The sequence below is a fragment of the Hemicordylus capensis genome, chromosome 17, assembly GCF_027244095.1.
Source record: "Hemicordylus capensis ecotype Gifberg chromosome 17, rHemCap1.1.pri, whole genome shotgun sequence".
Taxonomy (NCBI): Eukaryota; Metazoa; Chordata; class Lepidosauria; order Squamata; family Cordylidae; genus Hemicordylus; species Hemicordylus capensis.
This window is the reverse complement of record NC_069673.1, coordinates 1,883,018-1,899,711: the sequence shown is the minus strand read 5'-3', so window position 1 is coordinate 1,899,711 and position 16,694 is coordinate 1,883,018. Positions and strand designations below refer to the sequence as shown.

General features: G+C 50.7%; 1 protein-coding gene across 8 annotated transcripts in view; it reads right to left on the bottom strand.

The window, feature by feature from the left end:
- BRD3 (bromodomain containing 3) overlaps positions 1 to 16,694 on the bottom strand; it is a 58,077-nt gene that overhangs the window by 11,490 nt on the left and 29,893 nt on the right. For 6 of the 8 annotated variants that reach the window (XM_053282183.1, XM_053282184.1, XM_053282187.1 and 3 more), the window contains 6 exons: positions 14,166 to 14,313; positions 11,521 to 11,750; positions 8,622 to 8,993; positions 6,533 to 6,661; positions 5,844 to 6,035; positions 3,662 to 3,727 (listed from right to left, as the gene is read on the bottom strand). In XM_053282183.1, coding sequence (XP_053138158.1) covers positions 3,662 to 3,727; positions 5,844 to 6,035; positions 6,533 to 6,661; positions 8,622 to 8,993; positions 11,521 to 11,750; positions 14,166 to 14,313 — 1,137 coding nt within the window. The remainder of the gene's footprint in view (positions 1 to 3,661; positions 3,728 to 5,843; positions 6,036 to 6,532; positions 6,662 to 8,621; positions 8,994 to 11,520; positions 11,751 to 14,165; positions 14,314 to 16,694) is intronic. The other 2 variants (XM_053282188.1, XM_053282189.1) reach the window with 2 other exon arrangements.

Here is a 16,694-nt window from a genome sequence, read left to right as displayed (position 1 = left end):
CTAGGGGTCCCGCTGTGGAAGCACCGCTGGCAAATACCAGCTGCCTCCACACCATGGATGTAAACAAGACCAGCGCAGTCTGTGCACTCTCTTTTCGCGGAGGCTGCAATTGCACCGCTGGCAAAAGCCAAGCAGAGGGGATGGGTCTTACTGAGGACCCCTCCGCCATGGCGCCCACTTCTCAGACACTTCCTGTGGTGTCCACCGCAAATGTGAACCTCTTGGTCCTCCCCCGCAATACTTAGACCTGTTCCACACATGCAGCAGAACGTAGGACAGAGGGGGCCATTTCAGGGTACAGATGGCCAGGAATGCCACTCTGCTATCCTCGCCTTTAATGCTATTCCCGCTTTTAAAAACCCAAATATTAAAAAAACATTCCTCTCCCTATAAGTAGAAAGTTAGCACATCAGGGTCTGGCCTATCCCACTCCCTGCAGTGTTAGCTTTCTGCGTGCAGGGAATTTTGTTTTTTTTTGTTTCGCCCCCATACAGCCGCATTCAGAAATGTGATTTCCCCATCAGCAGCCTCAAGTGCAGACCACAGCAGAACGGCCCTTTATGTGGCAAGGAGAGCCATTTCACTGATCGATCGATTGATTTCTGTGTAAACTGAGTTGGGAACTTTTGTTGAAAAGGGGCATATAAATATTCCTCGTATTTGTAAGATGTCATTTGCTCTCTGGGTTCAAAAAAGTCAAAAGCTGCTTGGGGCAATCGAGGCAGCCACGTGTCCATTTTCCACCCTGCCAGGGACCCCTGTACACAAGAGACGAGCCCCTTGACCAAATAAACGACAGAGGGAACAGTTTGGGGCCAAAAACGTGAGCAGAGATGCCACCTTTTCTGGCCTTCCTCCTCTGCTGTTAAGATGCAGAAATTTAGTAGGTTTTTCCAGAGTGGAGATAAAACTGGTGGGAATCGTTTAATCCCGGGCGGCTCAACTTTCGGCCCTCCTGCAGCTGTTGGCCAACTCCCATAATCCCTGGCCACTGGCCACTGTGGCTGGGGATTATGGGAGTTGTAGTCCAGAAACAGCTGTGGGGGACACTGTTGAGCAGACCTAGTTTAATCTCTGTATTTCAGAGCAAGGCTAGGAAAACGGGGGGAAACATCGGAGAGTATTGTCATACATGGCAAGACCAAATGCAACGCGGGTGTCAGAAGAGAGCCAGTGGCTGCAGCAGAGAGAGACAGACCTGGGTCCAAATCCCCCCTTAACCACGAAGCTCAGTGGCTAGGTTGGAGCAATTCACCCTCTCTCTGCTCGACCTGCTTCACAGGGTGGTTGAGAGGCTATACGCCGGAAACCGTCTTACCAATGCTGCTCATGACCTCCTTGGAGAAAAGGCAGGACACAAATACGGCAGGCAGTAGAAGAGAGAGGTTCTTGGGAGCGGCCCCACATGATTGAGGGGGTCCCTTCTCCCAAAGATCGGCCCAAATCCCACCCTGAATATTTTCTGGAAGCCTTCTAAGACCTCCTTCTCTGGGTGGCATTTAAGGGGTCAGCAGAATGACGGCCGTTTTAATTCATTCGTTGCTAACGCTTTTCATGGCTCTAAAGAAAGCAGCTACATTGAATTAATTCATGGTTAGCTTTGAACACTTTTAAGCCACTAAAACAATGTCCCCAATTAATTGGACAGCAGATTTTTAAAAATCATGATTATTCACACACCTGCTTATTAAAAAAAAACAAAAAAACTGCAGGTGCAAAACACCATTTTAGAAGAGATGTTCTTCGTATCAGAGAAGATGGAATCTCTCTAAAATGGTGCCTGCTAAGGACATCTGCATCATCTGGAAAATATTAAAAACGTGCTTTTTGCTCCCATGCTACTCTTCTTACCCAAAATTAGGCAAATCCAGTTGGTTCAATTCAAATAAAACAGAGTAGCAAAACATAAAATGAAGCCAGGAATTCCGATTTTAAAGTGGGAGTTAGATTGCGGCCAGCCGTATCTCTGGATGTCCCCTGTTTGTAGTGCAGCGGAGATAGTAGACTGGGGAAAGACGGTGGAACAGGGAACCACAAAGACTCAAAACGAGCCTGCCCTTGGCCACTGGGAGCCTTCCACTAGAGACCTTCTAGTCTCGAAGGCTGTACAAGTGGCTGTCTCAGTCTTTGAGTACTCTTTAAGTTGGTCTCCGATTCATAGGGGCTAGAAACTTGTCCTTTGAAAATTAAAGCTGGGATTCTCAGGAGATCTGGTGGGAGCACTAAATCCTGCTCCAGGTGGGAAATGCAGTATTAGCAACATATGGGCACCCCCAGGAACACCCATCCAGGGAGTTTTGTCATTTGGGACTGACTTGATCACTTTTGAAGCTTCTAACATGGAACGGGCAGGCAGGCAGACGTCAATTACAAGCAATAACAATGTCCTGCCCTCCAGGCTTACAATCTGCTTTTTCTACGTTTCTGCCATGCCAGGGGTCACCTTTCTCAATGAAGACCTGCCCTGGATGTAACCTATGAAGCTCTTCCCAACTTTGGCCTTCCTGCAGACGTCAGACTACAACTCCCAGCATCCTCGACTATTGGCCCCTGGGGCTGGAGATGGTGGGAGCAGTAGTCCAAAGGCTGTTGGAGGGGCACAGCGGGTAAAACCCTGCTCTACGCCAACCAGCACTGGCCCTCCCAAGAGTTGGGGTGGGGGGGAAGGTCTCAGGCAATACCTGAATTTGCAACTGAGCGGCAGCGTTTCTGCCTGCAAAGCATATTCTTCTTCTTTGGCTGGGGATGATTTGGTGGAGGAAAGATTCGGCCAGGGTTTTCAGCCTGGGGACGGCTGGATTTGTTGTTGGACTACAAAGCCCATCACTCCCAGCCAGAGGAGGGGGGTGATGGGAGCTGTAGTCCAAACGCATCTGCAGACCCAAGGCTGAGAACCCCTGCATCGGCCCAGTGGGGCCTCCATCCAGCCCCCTCTCTGACCCTGACCCCCTTGTTTAACTGCTCCCTGGAAAGCGAGACCCACCCTTTCCCTTCCCCACAGTCACCTCCAACTCTTTCAGCACCCCGACCCACCACAGAGGGACCCATATGGACCAAATATCTCTTTCTACCTCTTTTTAAGAGCAGGTGACCAGATGGAAAAAAGAAGGCTGTGTTCCCAAACCGCTGGACAAAGAGGGAATTTTGGCAAATGCAGCCAGGAGAAGTTGCACCTGCTAAACTTCCCTCCTCTTCGCAACTAAAAGGAGCTCAGCCTTCTTTGTCTCAGTTGACCCTCCCTCCCTCCCTGTTTCTCCCCTTTTCTGTCTTTTCCACAAAAACAGTTTTCTTTAAAGATTTCGACACCAGAAGCAATCACAACACAACCTAAGTGTGGGTCCCTGCCCACCAGCTGAAGATCAGTGCTTTAGACGAGGGGCGACCAGCCGCTCCCTAGCTGCTGCTGCTGGACTACAACTCCCATCACCCCTGTCAGAACAGCGGCAGTGGATGATGAGAGCTGTAGTCCAGCGGCGTGCCAGAGCGCCTCTGGCTTAGCCACCCGGGTCTAGAGGACTATTTCTGCTAATCCAGCCAAGTGCAAATGCATCTTAGAGGAGGATACAGGATTTCTGATTGCTACATAACTAATACTACAGAACGGGCACATATTCTGTACAACAATAAGGAAATCAATAGAAAATAAAAAATAAACAAATACATTCCATCCATTCCAGTCTCGGGAGTCATTGACCTTGTAGCACTGCCTCAATGATCGGGAACAGTCCTGTGTGAACAAGAAGACAGGCAGGGAAGCAAATATTGTGTCCACACTGCGAATCCAGACCCTGGGGGAGGGATGTAGGGGGCAGAGGGCCCAGAGACCTGTCTGGCCACCACAGCCCAGAAGCTTCAAGTCTCCCGCAAATCCTGAGAATCTTTTCTTTTCTTTTTTTAAAGTGCCAAGTTTCTATTATTTTTACTGACTTTTATTCTTAAAAAAAAAAAAAAATCTCCCACCCTTTTGCCAAACAGCTCACGTTTGCCCTCCCACCTTGTTATCATCACAACAACCCTGCAGGGGAGGTTAGGCCGAGAGAAAATGATTGGCCCAGGGTCACCCAGAGAACGTCATGGCTAAATGCAGATCTGGACATGGGGTCCTGCACTCCCCGGCCCAAATCCACATCACTGATGGGCGGATGCCCAGGGTTCTCAAACTTGGGTCCCCAGATGTTGATGGACTTCACAGGAACATAGGAAGCTGCCATATACTGAGTCAGACCCTTGGTCCATCTAGCTCAGGATTGTCTACCCAGACTGGAAGCAGCTTCTCCCAGGTTGCAGGCAGAAATCTCTCCCAGCCCTATCTTGGAGATGCTGCCAGGGAGGGACCTTGGAACCTTCTGCATGCAAGCATACAATTGCTCTTCCCAGAGTGGCCCTGTCCCCTAAGGGGAATCTCTTCCAGTGCTCACACATGTGGTCTCCCATTCAAATGCAAACCAGGGCAGAGCCTGCTTAGCAAAGGGGACAATTCATGCTTGCTTCCACAAGACCAGCTCTCCTCCCTTCAACTCCCCACATCTCCAGCCATAATGGCCTTGGCCAGTTGTGAGTACAGGAATGGAAATCCAGCAATGTCTGAGGACCCAAGCTGGAGGAGCCCTTCTCAAGAAAGACCCTCTTAAGAAAATCTGAGGGTCAGTATGGTGGGGTCTGCAGAGCCCTTTGAAATTTATTTCCACAGACACCCTCGGAAGAGACTCTAGTTCCCATTTATAGCCGCAAAGCAGAGACTGGGCAACTTGTCTCTCCGTGGGTCCCTTGCAGAGATGGGGTTCAGCCCAAAAGACCGGTTCAGCTGTAACTCAGAAACACAATTAATCCTGCTCCTCTCCTCAAGTTTTGAGTTGCAATAAACCAAGATTGGACGTGACATCCTGACTGACTGAACTCGGTTTGTTTACTGATCAACTGTGACGCCCAAACTGACTGATCTCAGTTTGTTTGAACCCACTTACTTGAAATAAATGGCGATTTAACACTCTCTTCGAACCTTGGTCTCCGATGGCGGTTTATTTCAAGTAAGCCGGTTCGGACAAGCTGAGATCGGTTGCACCGGACCTTGCAACTGATCAGCAAACCAACCTAAGTTGCGATGTCCGAACTGACCTATCTCGGTTTGTTCTAACCGGCTTACTTGAATGGAATCATGATCTAACACTCGTCTCGGACCTTGATTTCTGATGGCGGTTTATTTCAAGCAAGCCGGTTAGAACAAACCGAAATGGGTCGATTTAGACGTCACAAGTGATCCTGGCTCACTGCAACCTAAATTGGAAGTCAGTGTTCAAGTGGGTGTGGGAGGGGAGGGGAGGATGAGCTCTTGAGCCTTGGGGAGGACCCCACAAGAGTGGGCTGAAATGTGGTCCCACATGACGTCCACCTCCAACTCCCAATCCAGCCACCCAGGCTAAATACGCTGGACATTGAGTGACCACAGGTTTGGGGTGGGGGAGACGAGTTCTAATCTGCACTCAGCCACGACGCCTCCCAGGTGGCCCTGGAGCAAACTGGCATTTCTCACAGGAAGGCTGAAGACACGGAGGGTATAAGTAGGTCGGTCAATCTCCAGGCGATGAGGTAAGCAAGCTTTGCGAAAGTTGGTTGGTTTTCTGATTCATTTATGACATGGCGACCCCGCCCCATCCAAAGGCTCTGGGCTTTTAAACGGTGACGCCAGAAATGGCCAACGGCTACGTGGGCTAGGCAAACTCGGAATGGGCTCGTTTCCAACGCTGACCTCCTGGGACCTGGCTGGAGCCCCAGGGACTGGTGGGGAAGAAAGCCTCCATCCAAATCTCGGCCGGCGCAGGAGAGAGCACCGGACTCCCCCTCACCTGCTCCTGAAGCTCCGCCAGCCGTGTGGCTCTCTCCTCTTCGGAGTCCGAGCTGTCCGAATCGGAGGAGCTCTCCTCGCTGCTGTGGCTGCTCTCCGTGCTTTTGCTCACGACTGGCGCCGTCGGGGGAGGCGGAGGGGGAGGCTCGGGAGGCTCGTCCGGCATCTTGGCAAACCTCATCTCAAAGACGTCCTGCGGGGAGGGCAGAGTCGGAGGAGGGTGAGGCGCAGGAGCAGAGAACGTGGGGCCGCCTCTAGGGCAGCGTCCCCGTCCCCCCCTCCTGACGCCTGATCCCCCCCTCCTGACGCCTCCATGTGAAGAGGGCCCCCCCTGCCCACTGAGTCCCTGGGAGCCCAGAGACTCACACAGAGGCTCGACGGGTAGCTCCATGAAGGGTGGGCAATTCTGGTGCCTCTGCAGCAGGTAGCACTGAATCCACCTGAACGCTTTCCGTGCAGAGACACACAGCACAATCATCCCCCCTCAGAGGAGGCTGCCTCCTGCCCCTCTGCATGAGTCACTGGTCTGGATAGGCCTCCTCCCAAAATACAGCAGAATCTCCCCAAAGTCTGAGTGGAAGGTGACACACCCAAAAGGTTGAGTTGATTTCTTCTGGGGTTCTCTCTCTCAGGCCCCCCCGTCTGCCCCCCATCTCTCCCCACTCGTGCCCCAGTAAGCATGCTTTTTACCTGAAGCTTCCTTGCCATAGCCACAACTTCGTGGTCAGGAGGATTGTACTTGTAACAATTTGAGAACATTAACCGAATATCTGCGGCAAAACCCTGGGCGTCTGGATATTCCCGGCCGTCCATTTTTTTCTGCAAACACAGAAATCCAAAGAGGTGGGGGAGGGCAGGGGAGGTAGAGAGGAAGGGTTGGATGGGGAGTGGGCCAGGGACGGGAAGAAAAGCCATAAGCAACATGCATTCACAGACATGATGGGTGACACAAGGGAGCTCATGCAAAAACCAAACCAAAAAAAAGGAAGGAACACAACGGAAAAGTCCAGCTTGTGAGATCGGGTCGGATCACCTCCACGGCTGCACCCAAGAGAGTCATTTCTACAAACGCTTTTAACCTTTAGAAGTACAAGAGGAATAAACAGTAATAGAGTGATGTGAGAAAGGAGTTTGGGCCATGCAGCTTAAGAAGCCGCTGGCTAGACTTGGGAGGAGAGCTGGTCTTGTGGCAGCAAGCATGACTTGTCCCCTTAGCTAAGCAGGGTCCATCCTGATTTGCATTTGAATGGGAGACTCCATGTGTGAGCACTGTGAGATATTCCCCTCAGAGGATGGGGCCACTCTGGGAAGAGCAGAAGGTTCCCAGTTCCCTCCCTGGCAGCATCTCCAAGATCGGGCAGAGAAAGACTCCTGCCTGCAACCTTGGAGAAGCCGTTGCTGCCAGTCTGTGAAGACAATACTGAGCTAGATAGACCAATGGTCTGACTCAGTATATGGCAGCTTCCTATGTTCCTCTGATATCACAAGAGTCCTGCTGGGTCCTACCAAAGGTTCCAACCGTGGGAAGCCTGTGAGCAAAATGGGAAGGTGCTACCCCACTAAAGATATGTGAAGGTCTGGGGGGAAAGATGGGGGGGAATGGGGGAGAAACAGGGTGTTTTTTTAAAAAAAATTCCCCTGGGGGTGGCATTGTTTTTTCTAGCTTTCCCCTCAGTCCATCGCATCTTTACACCCCCACTGAGTTTGCTTGCACTACCAAGTAACAGATAGAAAGATAGATAGATAGATAGATAGACAGCCCTGCTAAGCAACACATTTCTGTCGGGGAGTATATTCTACAGTTTAGCACAACCACAGAGCAGCCCCGATCCGGAGTCGCCACCAGACAAACCAGCAGCGGCTGGCGATGGATCTGGCCAGGTGATCTTAATACGTGCTGTGGATCACACAGAAGGCGGCGCTCTGCTATGGTAGCCTGGCCCTAAGCTGTTAAAGGCTTTAAAAGTAGGTGCCAGCACTTTGCATTTCGCCCGGAGACCTATCGGCAGCCACACAACTGTTTTGAAAGAGGTATAATATGGTCTCTCCAGGTTGTAGCTGTGCTTGATAAATTCATAGAGACATAGGAAGCTGCCGTATACTGAGTCAGACCCTTGGTCCATCCAGCTCAGTATTGTCTACCCAGACTGGCAGCGGCTTCTCCAAGGTTGCGTGCCCAGCCCCATAGGGAAATGCTGCCAGGGAGGGAACTTGAAACTTTCTGCATGAAAAGCAGATGCTCTAGGGAATGTACTAAAATGAATGACATTGGATGCCCACTAAAAAACCCTCATTCCTTCCAAATGAGCATTGCAATTCCATGCATTCCTATTCCCTTTAAAAGGAGGAATTTAGGAGGTGCCATATACTGAGTCAGACCCTTGGTCCATCTAGCTCAGGATTGTCTTCACAGACTAGCAGCAGCTTCTCCACGGCTGCAGGCAGGAGTCTCTCTCAGCCCTGTCTTGGAGATGCTGCCAGGGAGGGAACTTGGAACCTTCTTCTGCTCTTCCAAGAGCAGCTCCATCCTCTAAGAGGAATCTCTTACCATGTTCACACTTCTAGTCTCCCATTCAAATGCAAACCAGGGCGGACCCTGCTTAGCCAAGGGGACAAGTCAGGCTTGCGACCACCAGACCAGCTTTCCTCCCTCCTCTCCATACTGGTTGAAGCCCTGGAGTTCCCCTGCCTCGAGCTGTTCCACAAGTCAATGTTACGATTAAAAGAAGGTAAAGGAAGGGGGGTGGTGGAGAAAGAGACGTGGGGGAGGCGGACGGACCTTCACAGTACTGAGATCCATGGGGTGCTTGATAATGTCGTGATAGTCGTGCAGCTCCAGAGCCTCGGCGTCCACCGGCTTGTAAAAGGGCCAGGCGTAGGCCGCGTGCTTCTTGGACAGCATCTCCTTGAGGATGCTGTCGCAGTACTTGAGGTGCTCCGACAGCTTGCCCTTCTTGCCCGCGTGCTGGGGCACCTCCCCGTCCTCCAGGTCCTTCTTGGGCGGCTTGATGGGGCGGCCGCCGCTCTCCCGCCGGGCCACCACCTTGGCCTGCTTGGGGTCCGAGAGCGGAGGGGGCGACTCGCTGCGGCTGGCGGTGATGGCCGAGGTGGTGGGCGTGGTGGTGTCCGCTTTCCGCTTCACCCCCTTTTTCTGGAATCCAAACACAAGTCGGATCAGCGGCAGGAAGGGGGTGAGCCGTCACCGGATCCACAGGGCCATGGGCGGGTGACACAGAAGCACAGGAAACCAGGGAAGTATCAAGCACAGAACGCAGGTTAATTATTATTATTATTATTATTATGGGGCTTTGTGTAATATCATCATTATACTTTGTGTGTGCCATCAGCTGAACCACAGAGTTGTGGTTGGGTGACACAGAAGCACAGGAAACCAAGGAGGTATCAAGCACAGAACACAGGTTGTTGTTGTTATTAATTATGATGCTGCTGCTGCTGATGCTTTGTGTATTATCTACATATTTCATTCTCCTGGGTGCGCCATAGAATGTGCGTCCTGGCACCCTGCTGATTGGCTGGGCGGCAGAGGCACCTGATAGGCTGAGGTGCACCCAGGAGGATTGGTCATCGCGGTGGCCAGGCCGTCCCCCGGGTAAGGGGGAGGCAGCGGCCAAACCCAGCCTGGCCACCGGAGGCGGTGGTGGGAAAGGGGGTGAGTGGGAAACGGGCGGCGGGACTTCCCTGTTCGCCACCCGGGAGGATGAACAGCGGCAGCGGGGCCCTTTCCAGGCCCACGGCCCCTCTGGTCCAGCATTCCATTTCCCACAGTAGCCCATCCGATGCCCCTGAGAAGCCCACAGGCAAGCCCTCTCTCTAGGAGAGCGGTCTATCAATAGGAGAAGTCTATCAATGGCTACTAGTTGGAGGGCTAGAGGCCACCTCCAGCCTCAGAGGCAGGATGCCTCTGAATCCCAGTTGCAGGGGAGCAACAGTAGGAGAGAGGGCCTGCCCTCCCCTCTTGCCTGGGGGCTTCTCAGAGGCATCTGGTGGACCACTGTGTGAAACAAGATGCTGGACTAGATGGGCTTCCTTGGGCCTGATCCAGCAGGGCTCTTCTTATGTTCTCTTGCTGCCACTCCTGTGCAGCTGGGATTCAGAGGCATCTTGCCTCTGAGTCTGGACTAGTAGCCATTAGCCACTGCTAGACCTGTCCTCTATGAATTTGTCAGAGCCCCTTTTAGAGCCATCCAAGCTGGTGGCCATCACCACATCCCATGGCAGAGACTTCCACCATTTAATTGTGTGAAAAAGTACTTCCTTTTGTCGGTCCTAAACTTCCTGGCCAACAGATTCATGGGATGGCCCAGTGTTATGCGAGAAGGAGAAGGAACTTCTCTACACCATGCATAATTTTATAAATCTCTATCATGTCTCCCCTAGGTCTCTGTTTATTCTAAACTAAATTTTTTGAAATGTATTAGCCAGGTCCCCTGAGAAGGCCTGCCATTTGCTGGCTAGAAGTGGGCCCCAATTTCAGACATGGCATTAGCCCCAGAACCTGCGTGGAACGTGTGAAGGGGAGGGTTCTCCTGAGCACGTGCAGAAATACTACCCCTCTCAAACGGCAACCATCCTTCATATCCAAGTGTAATGGGTTGTCGTATTCCAATCTCCTAGCCTTAAGCAGCTAAGTAACAGACAGAAAACAACAGGTGAGGTGGTCCATGAGCGTAATAAAGATGGATTGAACAGGTGCGGTATACAAAAGCTCTTCCTCAACTACCCATGAGGGCTAGAAATGTTTTTAATTTTGATGCATAATTAATTTGTCTGTTAACTAATTAATAATTAACACATAATTTTAGATTGTGAGCCCTTTGGGGTCAGGGAGCCTTTTATTCATACGACGTAAACCACTTTGTGAACCTTTCTTGAAAAGCAGTATATGAATATTTGTCGTATTTGTATAACAAAACTGTGGAAGTCTCTGCCACGGGATGTGGTGATGGCCACCAGCTTGGATGGCTCTAAAATGGGGTTTAGACCAACGGGCTTTCTCTGTAGTCGCTGCTGGGCTATGGAATGCGCTCCCTATTGACATTTGTGGTTTAATGTCTTTACAAACTTTAAAAGAGCCCTTAAGACACTTTTTTTTTTTAGCAGTCTTTGAATGTTTTAAGCTGTTTTAACAATTTGTCTTGTTTTGTTTTTGTTGCATTTATTTTTGCGAACCGCCCTTTGGAGTCAGGCAGTCGGCAAACAAACAAGCAAGCAAACAAACAAACAAAGCAAAAGCAGATACTCTCTGGGTTCCAGGAAAACCACTCAATTTAAATCGTGTTTGTAAGGTTTAGATCTATGTTTTGAATTATTATTACAGCAAGGGTTAATTCTATAGCTGACGATTCACAAGGAGGTGTGAGCGGGAAGTCCATGTTTGTTCAATATGTTGTGAATGTTAAGATACTGTTAAAATTAATAAAAATTTAATTTTTTAAAAAAAGGAAAACCACTCAATTCCACTCGAGGACTGTTTTCCCCTTTCCATGAGTAAGCATAACTCCGACCAGCTTCCCAGCTTCTGAGTGCAGCAGCAACCGCTCCTCTCTCTGCAGCCCCCACACCCCTGTGCCCCACGCCTGGCAAAGAGGGCGGCTTGAGACGGGCACGCGGCCCCCGCCGGGGAAATGCCCGCGTCTCCATCCCTTTTCCTCGCGTACCTTGACAATCGGCGGCGTGGGAGGGACGACAGGCATGATGGGGGCGGCAGGAGGTGGCGGCGGCGGCGGCGGGGGCGCGGCGGCAGGGGGGGCGGAGATGGGGGAGACGTTGGTGGTGAGGCTTGGCACGGGCGTGGCGGCAATGACCGGCGTCTGAGAGACGGAGGGGGGCACATTCTGGAAGGGGGCAGGCGGAGCGACGGAAGACACAGCCAGCGCGTGCTGGGCTCCTGGCAAAAGGAAGAGAGAGAAGTTACGCGCGGGCGCAGGGGCCTCCCACCGGACCCCGGTGGCCGTCCTCTGAGAAACACGCTACTCCATACGTGAGCCAGGCCCACACGTTTGGAGCTTTGGTACCATTTCAGGGAGTCAGCTAATGCTGCAGCGGGGAAGTAACTGGCCTAGCGAGCAAGCGGTTGCCGGTTCGAACCCCCGCCGGTGTGTATCCCAGACTATGGGGAACACCTCTATCGGGCAGCAGCGATAGAGGGAGGTGCTGAAAGGCATCATCTCATACTGCGTGGGAGATGGCCATGGTCAACCCCTCCTGGATTCCACCAAAGACAACCACAGGGCTCTGCGGTCGCCACCGATTCGACGGCACAACTTTGCCTCTGCCATTTCAGGGGATGAATGCTCGTAGTGAGTTTGGCCAAGAGGTTTGCGCTATCATCGCCCCACCCTTACCCCCAAATGGTAGCTAAATTGCTCAAGGCGGGGACTAAGCTAACTTGGCAAAGAGGCACCTTTTAATGTGGTGATTCTCTTTATTTAGCAGGGGGAGAATAATTGGCCCTATCCCACTCCAACACAGGGTCTCCAGCGACTGTTGCTGGTGTCTTATCTTATGTTTCTTTTTAGATTGCGAGCCCTTTGGGGACAGGGAGCCATCTTATTTCTTTATTATTTCACTGTGTAAACTGCCCTGAGCCATTTCTGGAAGGGCGGTATAGAAATAAAATATGTTGAAATCGAATCGAATCAGCAGAATGTCCTCCTTGTGTCTGGGGATGCTGGGAGTTGTAGTTCAGCAACATCTGGAGGCACCCAGGTGGGGAACTGCAACACAATGAACAAACCGCCGTGCTCTCTACCTGGAGTAATCTTTGGAGGCCCAAAGACTGGAAGTGCCAATTGTCATTTCCCTGCCTCTGACCACACTGATAAGAAGTTAGAGTCATTTCTGAATAGTTCCTGTGTCTTTCAATGCTTTTAAGACCGCCTTGCAAATTTGGCCACTACAGGCCTGATGGTCAGGCCAATAAAAGCCTGAGAACACACAGCAATGTGGCTATTCCTTTAGGTTAAGCAGGAGGAGAGCAACTGGCCCTCTCCAGCCCCAGCACAGCATCCCTCCAGTGGCTGTTGCTGGTTTCTTGTGTTTCTTTTTATTACAACGATGCATATTTATATCCTGCACTTCATAGGAACATAGGAAGCTGCCATATACTGAGTCAGACCTCAGTCCATCTAGCTCAGTATTGTCTACCCAGACTGGCAGCGGCTTCTCCAAGGTTGAAGGCAGGAATCTCTCTCAGCCCTATCTTGGAGATGCTGCCAGGGAGGGAACCTGGGACCTAGATGCACTTCCCAGAGCGGCTCCATCCCCTAAAGGGAATATCCTACAGTACTCACACTTCTAGTCTCCCATTCAAATGCAAACCAGGGTGGACCCTGCTTAGCAAAGGGGAGAAGTCATGCTTGCGACCACAAGACCACATCTCCTCTCCCAAGTTCAACCCAAGTTCTCAAAGCGGTTTACAGAGAAAAAGAAATACTACCTAAATATGATGACCCCCTGTCCCCAAAGGGCTCAAAGTCTAAAAAGAAACACAAGGCAGATACCAGCAGTTGTCACGGGAGGGATGCTGTACTGGGGATGGATAGGGCCAGTTTTTAAACTGAGTGAGCCCTTTGGAGACAAGGAATCATATTATTAATGATGATGATGATTCTTTTTCTATGTATGTATATAGTATGTTTTTCTATAGTGTGTAAATAGTAGTCGCAGTGTCTACACCAGGGTTTCCAGAACTTCCTGTTGGACTACAACTCCCATCATCCCCAGTCGCAATAGCTAAAGGGGGGACTAAGCAGAATGTCCAGTGGACAGCGAGTGGGGTCTTCTATGCCCCCCACTTTGCTCCTCCCATGATTAGCAGAAGCAGGGTTAAGTTATGTGAAAATGTCCACCAGCTGATGCCCAGATGTTGTTGACTACAGCTCCCAAAATCTCCAGCCAATGGCCACTGCAGCTGAGGATTATGGGAGCTGTAGTTGCCAGTTCAAATCCCCGCTGGTACTCTATCAGGCAGCAACAATATAGGGAGATGCTGAAAAGCATCATCTCATACTGCATGGGAGATGGCAATGGTCAACCCCTCCTGTATTCCACCAAAGACAAGCACAGGGCTCGGTGGGCACCTGGAGTCGATATCGACTTGACGGCACACTTTACCTTTTGTTGACAACATATGGGCATCCCTGCTACAAGGAACATTCATACCCAGAATAAGCACATTTGCTTAATTCACATAAGGCATACAGACTTTCCTTGACACTCCTTGCTTTTTAAAAAAACAGCAATCAAAAAGCTGCACAGAGTTACAAAGACACACACACACAGAGAGTGTGCCGTCTCTGACCTGAATTGTGTGTGCTGGCGGCCGTCTTCCGAGCTTTGCCTTTCGGGACCGGAGGTAACAATTCAACTTCCTCCTGGGGCATCTGGGCCACCTTCTGCAGGAAGATCTTCTCCAGGGCCTGAGCCATGAGCACGATGTCGTCGGTGGGCTGGGCAGGGAAGGCAGAAGAAAGCAGGGGTGAGTCGAGGTCCGACAGACACACGCGGGTCAAACACCTCACTTCTGCCCCCTACATACCACCTCTGGGCAAGAGAGCCATGCTGCCTACAAGACGCTTTGGAACCGGAAGCCAGAAACTCACAAAGAACGCCCAACCTTTCCGCCGATTCACAGGGCCCCCTGGTTTCAAGGGGGAGCTTCCTGGAGATGGTAGGCCAGACGTTCCCCGGGCGGCACCCCAAATACCTGCTGCCTGGACCAGCCCACCCACCGCACCCCATCGGTACGGTCATATCTGCCTCCAAGGGGGCAAACCCATTCTTGCTTTGAGAAGGGAAGTTGAATGCCAGCTTGCAAGCCGCTCCTGCCCTGGAGATGAACCCAGGTCAGCCGGGGAGGGAGCGTGAATGGACTGCAGGGGTGGACCTTCTCTATGGCCAAAGTGGGCGGCTCTCGCCTTCCATTTCTCAGTCCGCCATGTTGCCTACTGCCTGCCTCTGTTGCTCCCTGCCGCGCTTGCCTAGAGCCTGCGGCTGCTTTGTCTATTTATATATTTATCTGTCATATTTATACACCGCAAGCTGTATGTGTATCTCTTGACGGTGTACACAGTTTAAAACAAATACAAAACAGGACAAACACGAATTAAAACTATTTCACAGAATAAGGAGTTCAAGCAAGGTCAGAGGATTAAAAAACAAGCAAACAATAAATTTAATTTCAGTTAAAAGCCTGAGAAAACAGGTACGTCTTGAGGGTCTTCCGAAAAGCAAACAGAGAAGGAGATGCTCTTCTTTCAACAGGGAGCATATTCCACAGCCCTTGGGGGCAGCCACAGAGAAGGCCCGGTCCTGAGTCGCCACCAAATGAGCCGGTGGCGACTGCATCCGGACCTCCCCAGGTGATCTTCATAGGCGGCAGGGTCCATGACAACGGAGGCACTCTCTTAAATAGCCTGGACCCAAGCCGTTGAGGGCTTTATAGGTAATAACTAGCACTGTGTGTTTCATTCGGAAACACAGCAGCAGCCAGTGCAATTTTCTCAAAATCAGTGTTATATGGTCCTTATGGGCTTGTCCCAGAGACCAACTTAGCTGCCACATTCTATACCAACTGCAGTTTCTGGACCATGTATAAAGGCAGCCCCACTTAAGAGTGCATTGCAGTAGTCGAGCCTGGAGGTTACCGGCATATGCACCACTATTTTAAGGTCATTTACCTCCAGAAATCGGCGTAGCTGATGGCCGAAGCTGATAAAAAGCGCTCCTGGCCACTGCCTGAGAAACCAGAGAGTTTTGGATCCAGGAACACTCCAGGCTATGTACCTGATCTTTCGGGGGAGTGTAACCTCATTCAGAACAGGCAGATCTAAACCATTTCTCGGTCCCGTCCCCCGCCCCAGCCAACAGTCAGTATCTTCGACTTATTTGGATTCAACTTCTGTTCGTTAGCTTTAAGAGTTGTGAAATGGGCGACGGTAGCACCAACCTCAAAGAATGAGTGAAAAGCCCCAGATCTTCTAAAATATATTAATAAGGCAGGAGCCCATAAGCATGCTCACTTTTGTTTTGCAAAGTGGGTGGTCCTAGGACTGCCCTATAAACCAATCAGAGAGTGACTAGGCTGATGGGACTCTGCAGGTAGCCAATAAGAGTGCCCAGAGGGTGGGCAAGTCTTTTTCTTTTAGTTACTCAGGAGAATCACCATTTTGGTTAGAGATCGAGTGGGCTGGCTGGCTGTTGGCAAGTCTGATCTTTTGCTGGCTTCTTTGTTTGTTTGTTTGTTTGGAGGGGAGGAATGCAATCTCTGCTTTCTCTCCCTTGCTCTCTGATCTGATCTGTATGCAAAACATTATGGCCCATTCCCAAAATAACATGCTATGAAACACTGGAAGGAACAACAACTGTAAGACTGGACTAATTAGATTAGAATCTGTCATAAGAAGCCAGAAAGTTCTTTTAGGGCATATGTGTGGATTTCTGAGTCCAAACTGCTTTTCAAATAATTGCAGAAGGGGCATTCCATGTGGGTGTGGTGTATGTAGAGAAGGAATGGATTCTTTTGGAAGGAATTTTTTTTAAAAAATCCATTTGCTATGCAGAGAGCTAACCAGTTTCCCCCTCTGGATTGTGGCCAGTATATGGAACATTAATATGTCCATGGGGGGTTATGGTTCAGTGGGCAAAGATTAAGGAAGTGATTTCGATTTTAAAAAACAACAACATTTGTTGCTTGCTAGGAAGGACACCCAGGCTAAGTAGTGGGCACCCAAGGTGGGCAGAGAGTGGCACTCAGCCGTTCAGCAGGCATGGAGCATAGAGAAGATGTCCTCATGCATATTTGCTCTCCATGGTGTCCTCTAAGTTACAG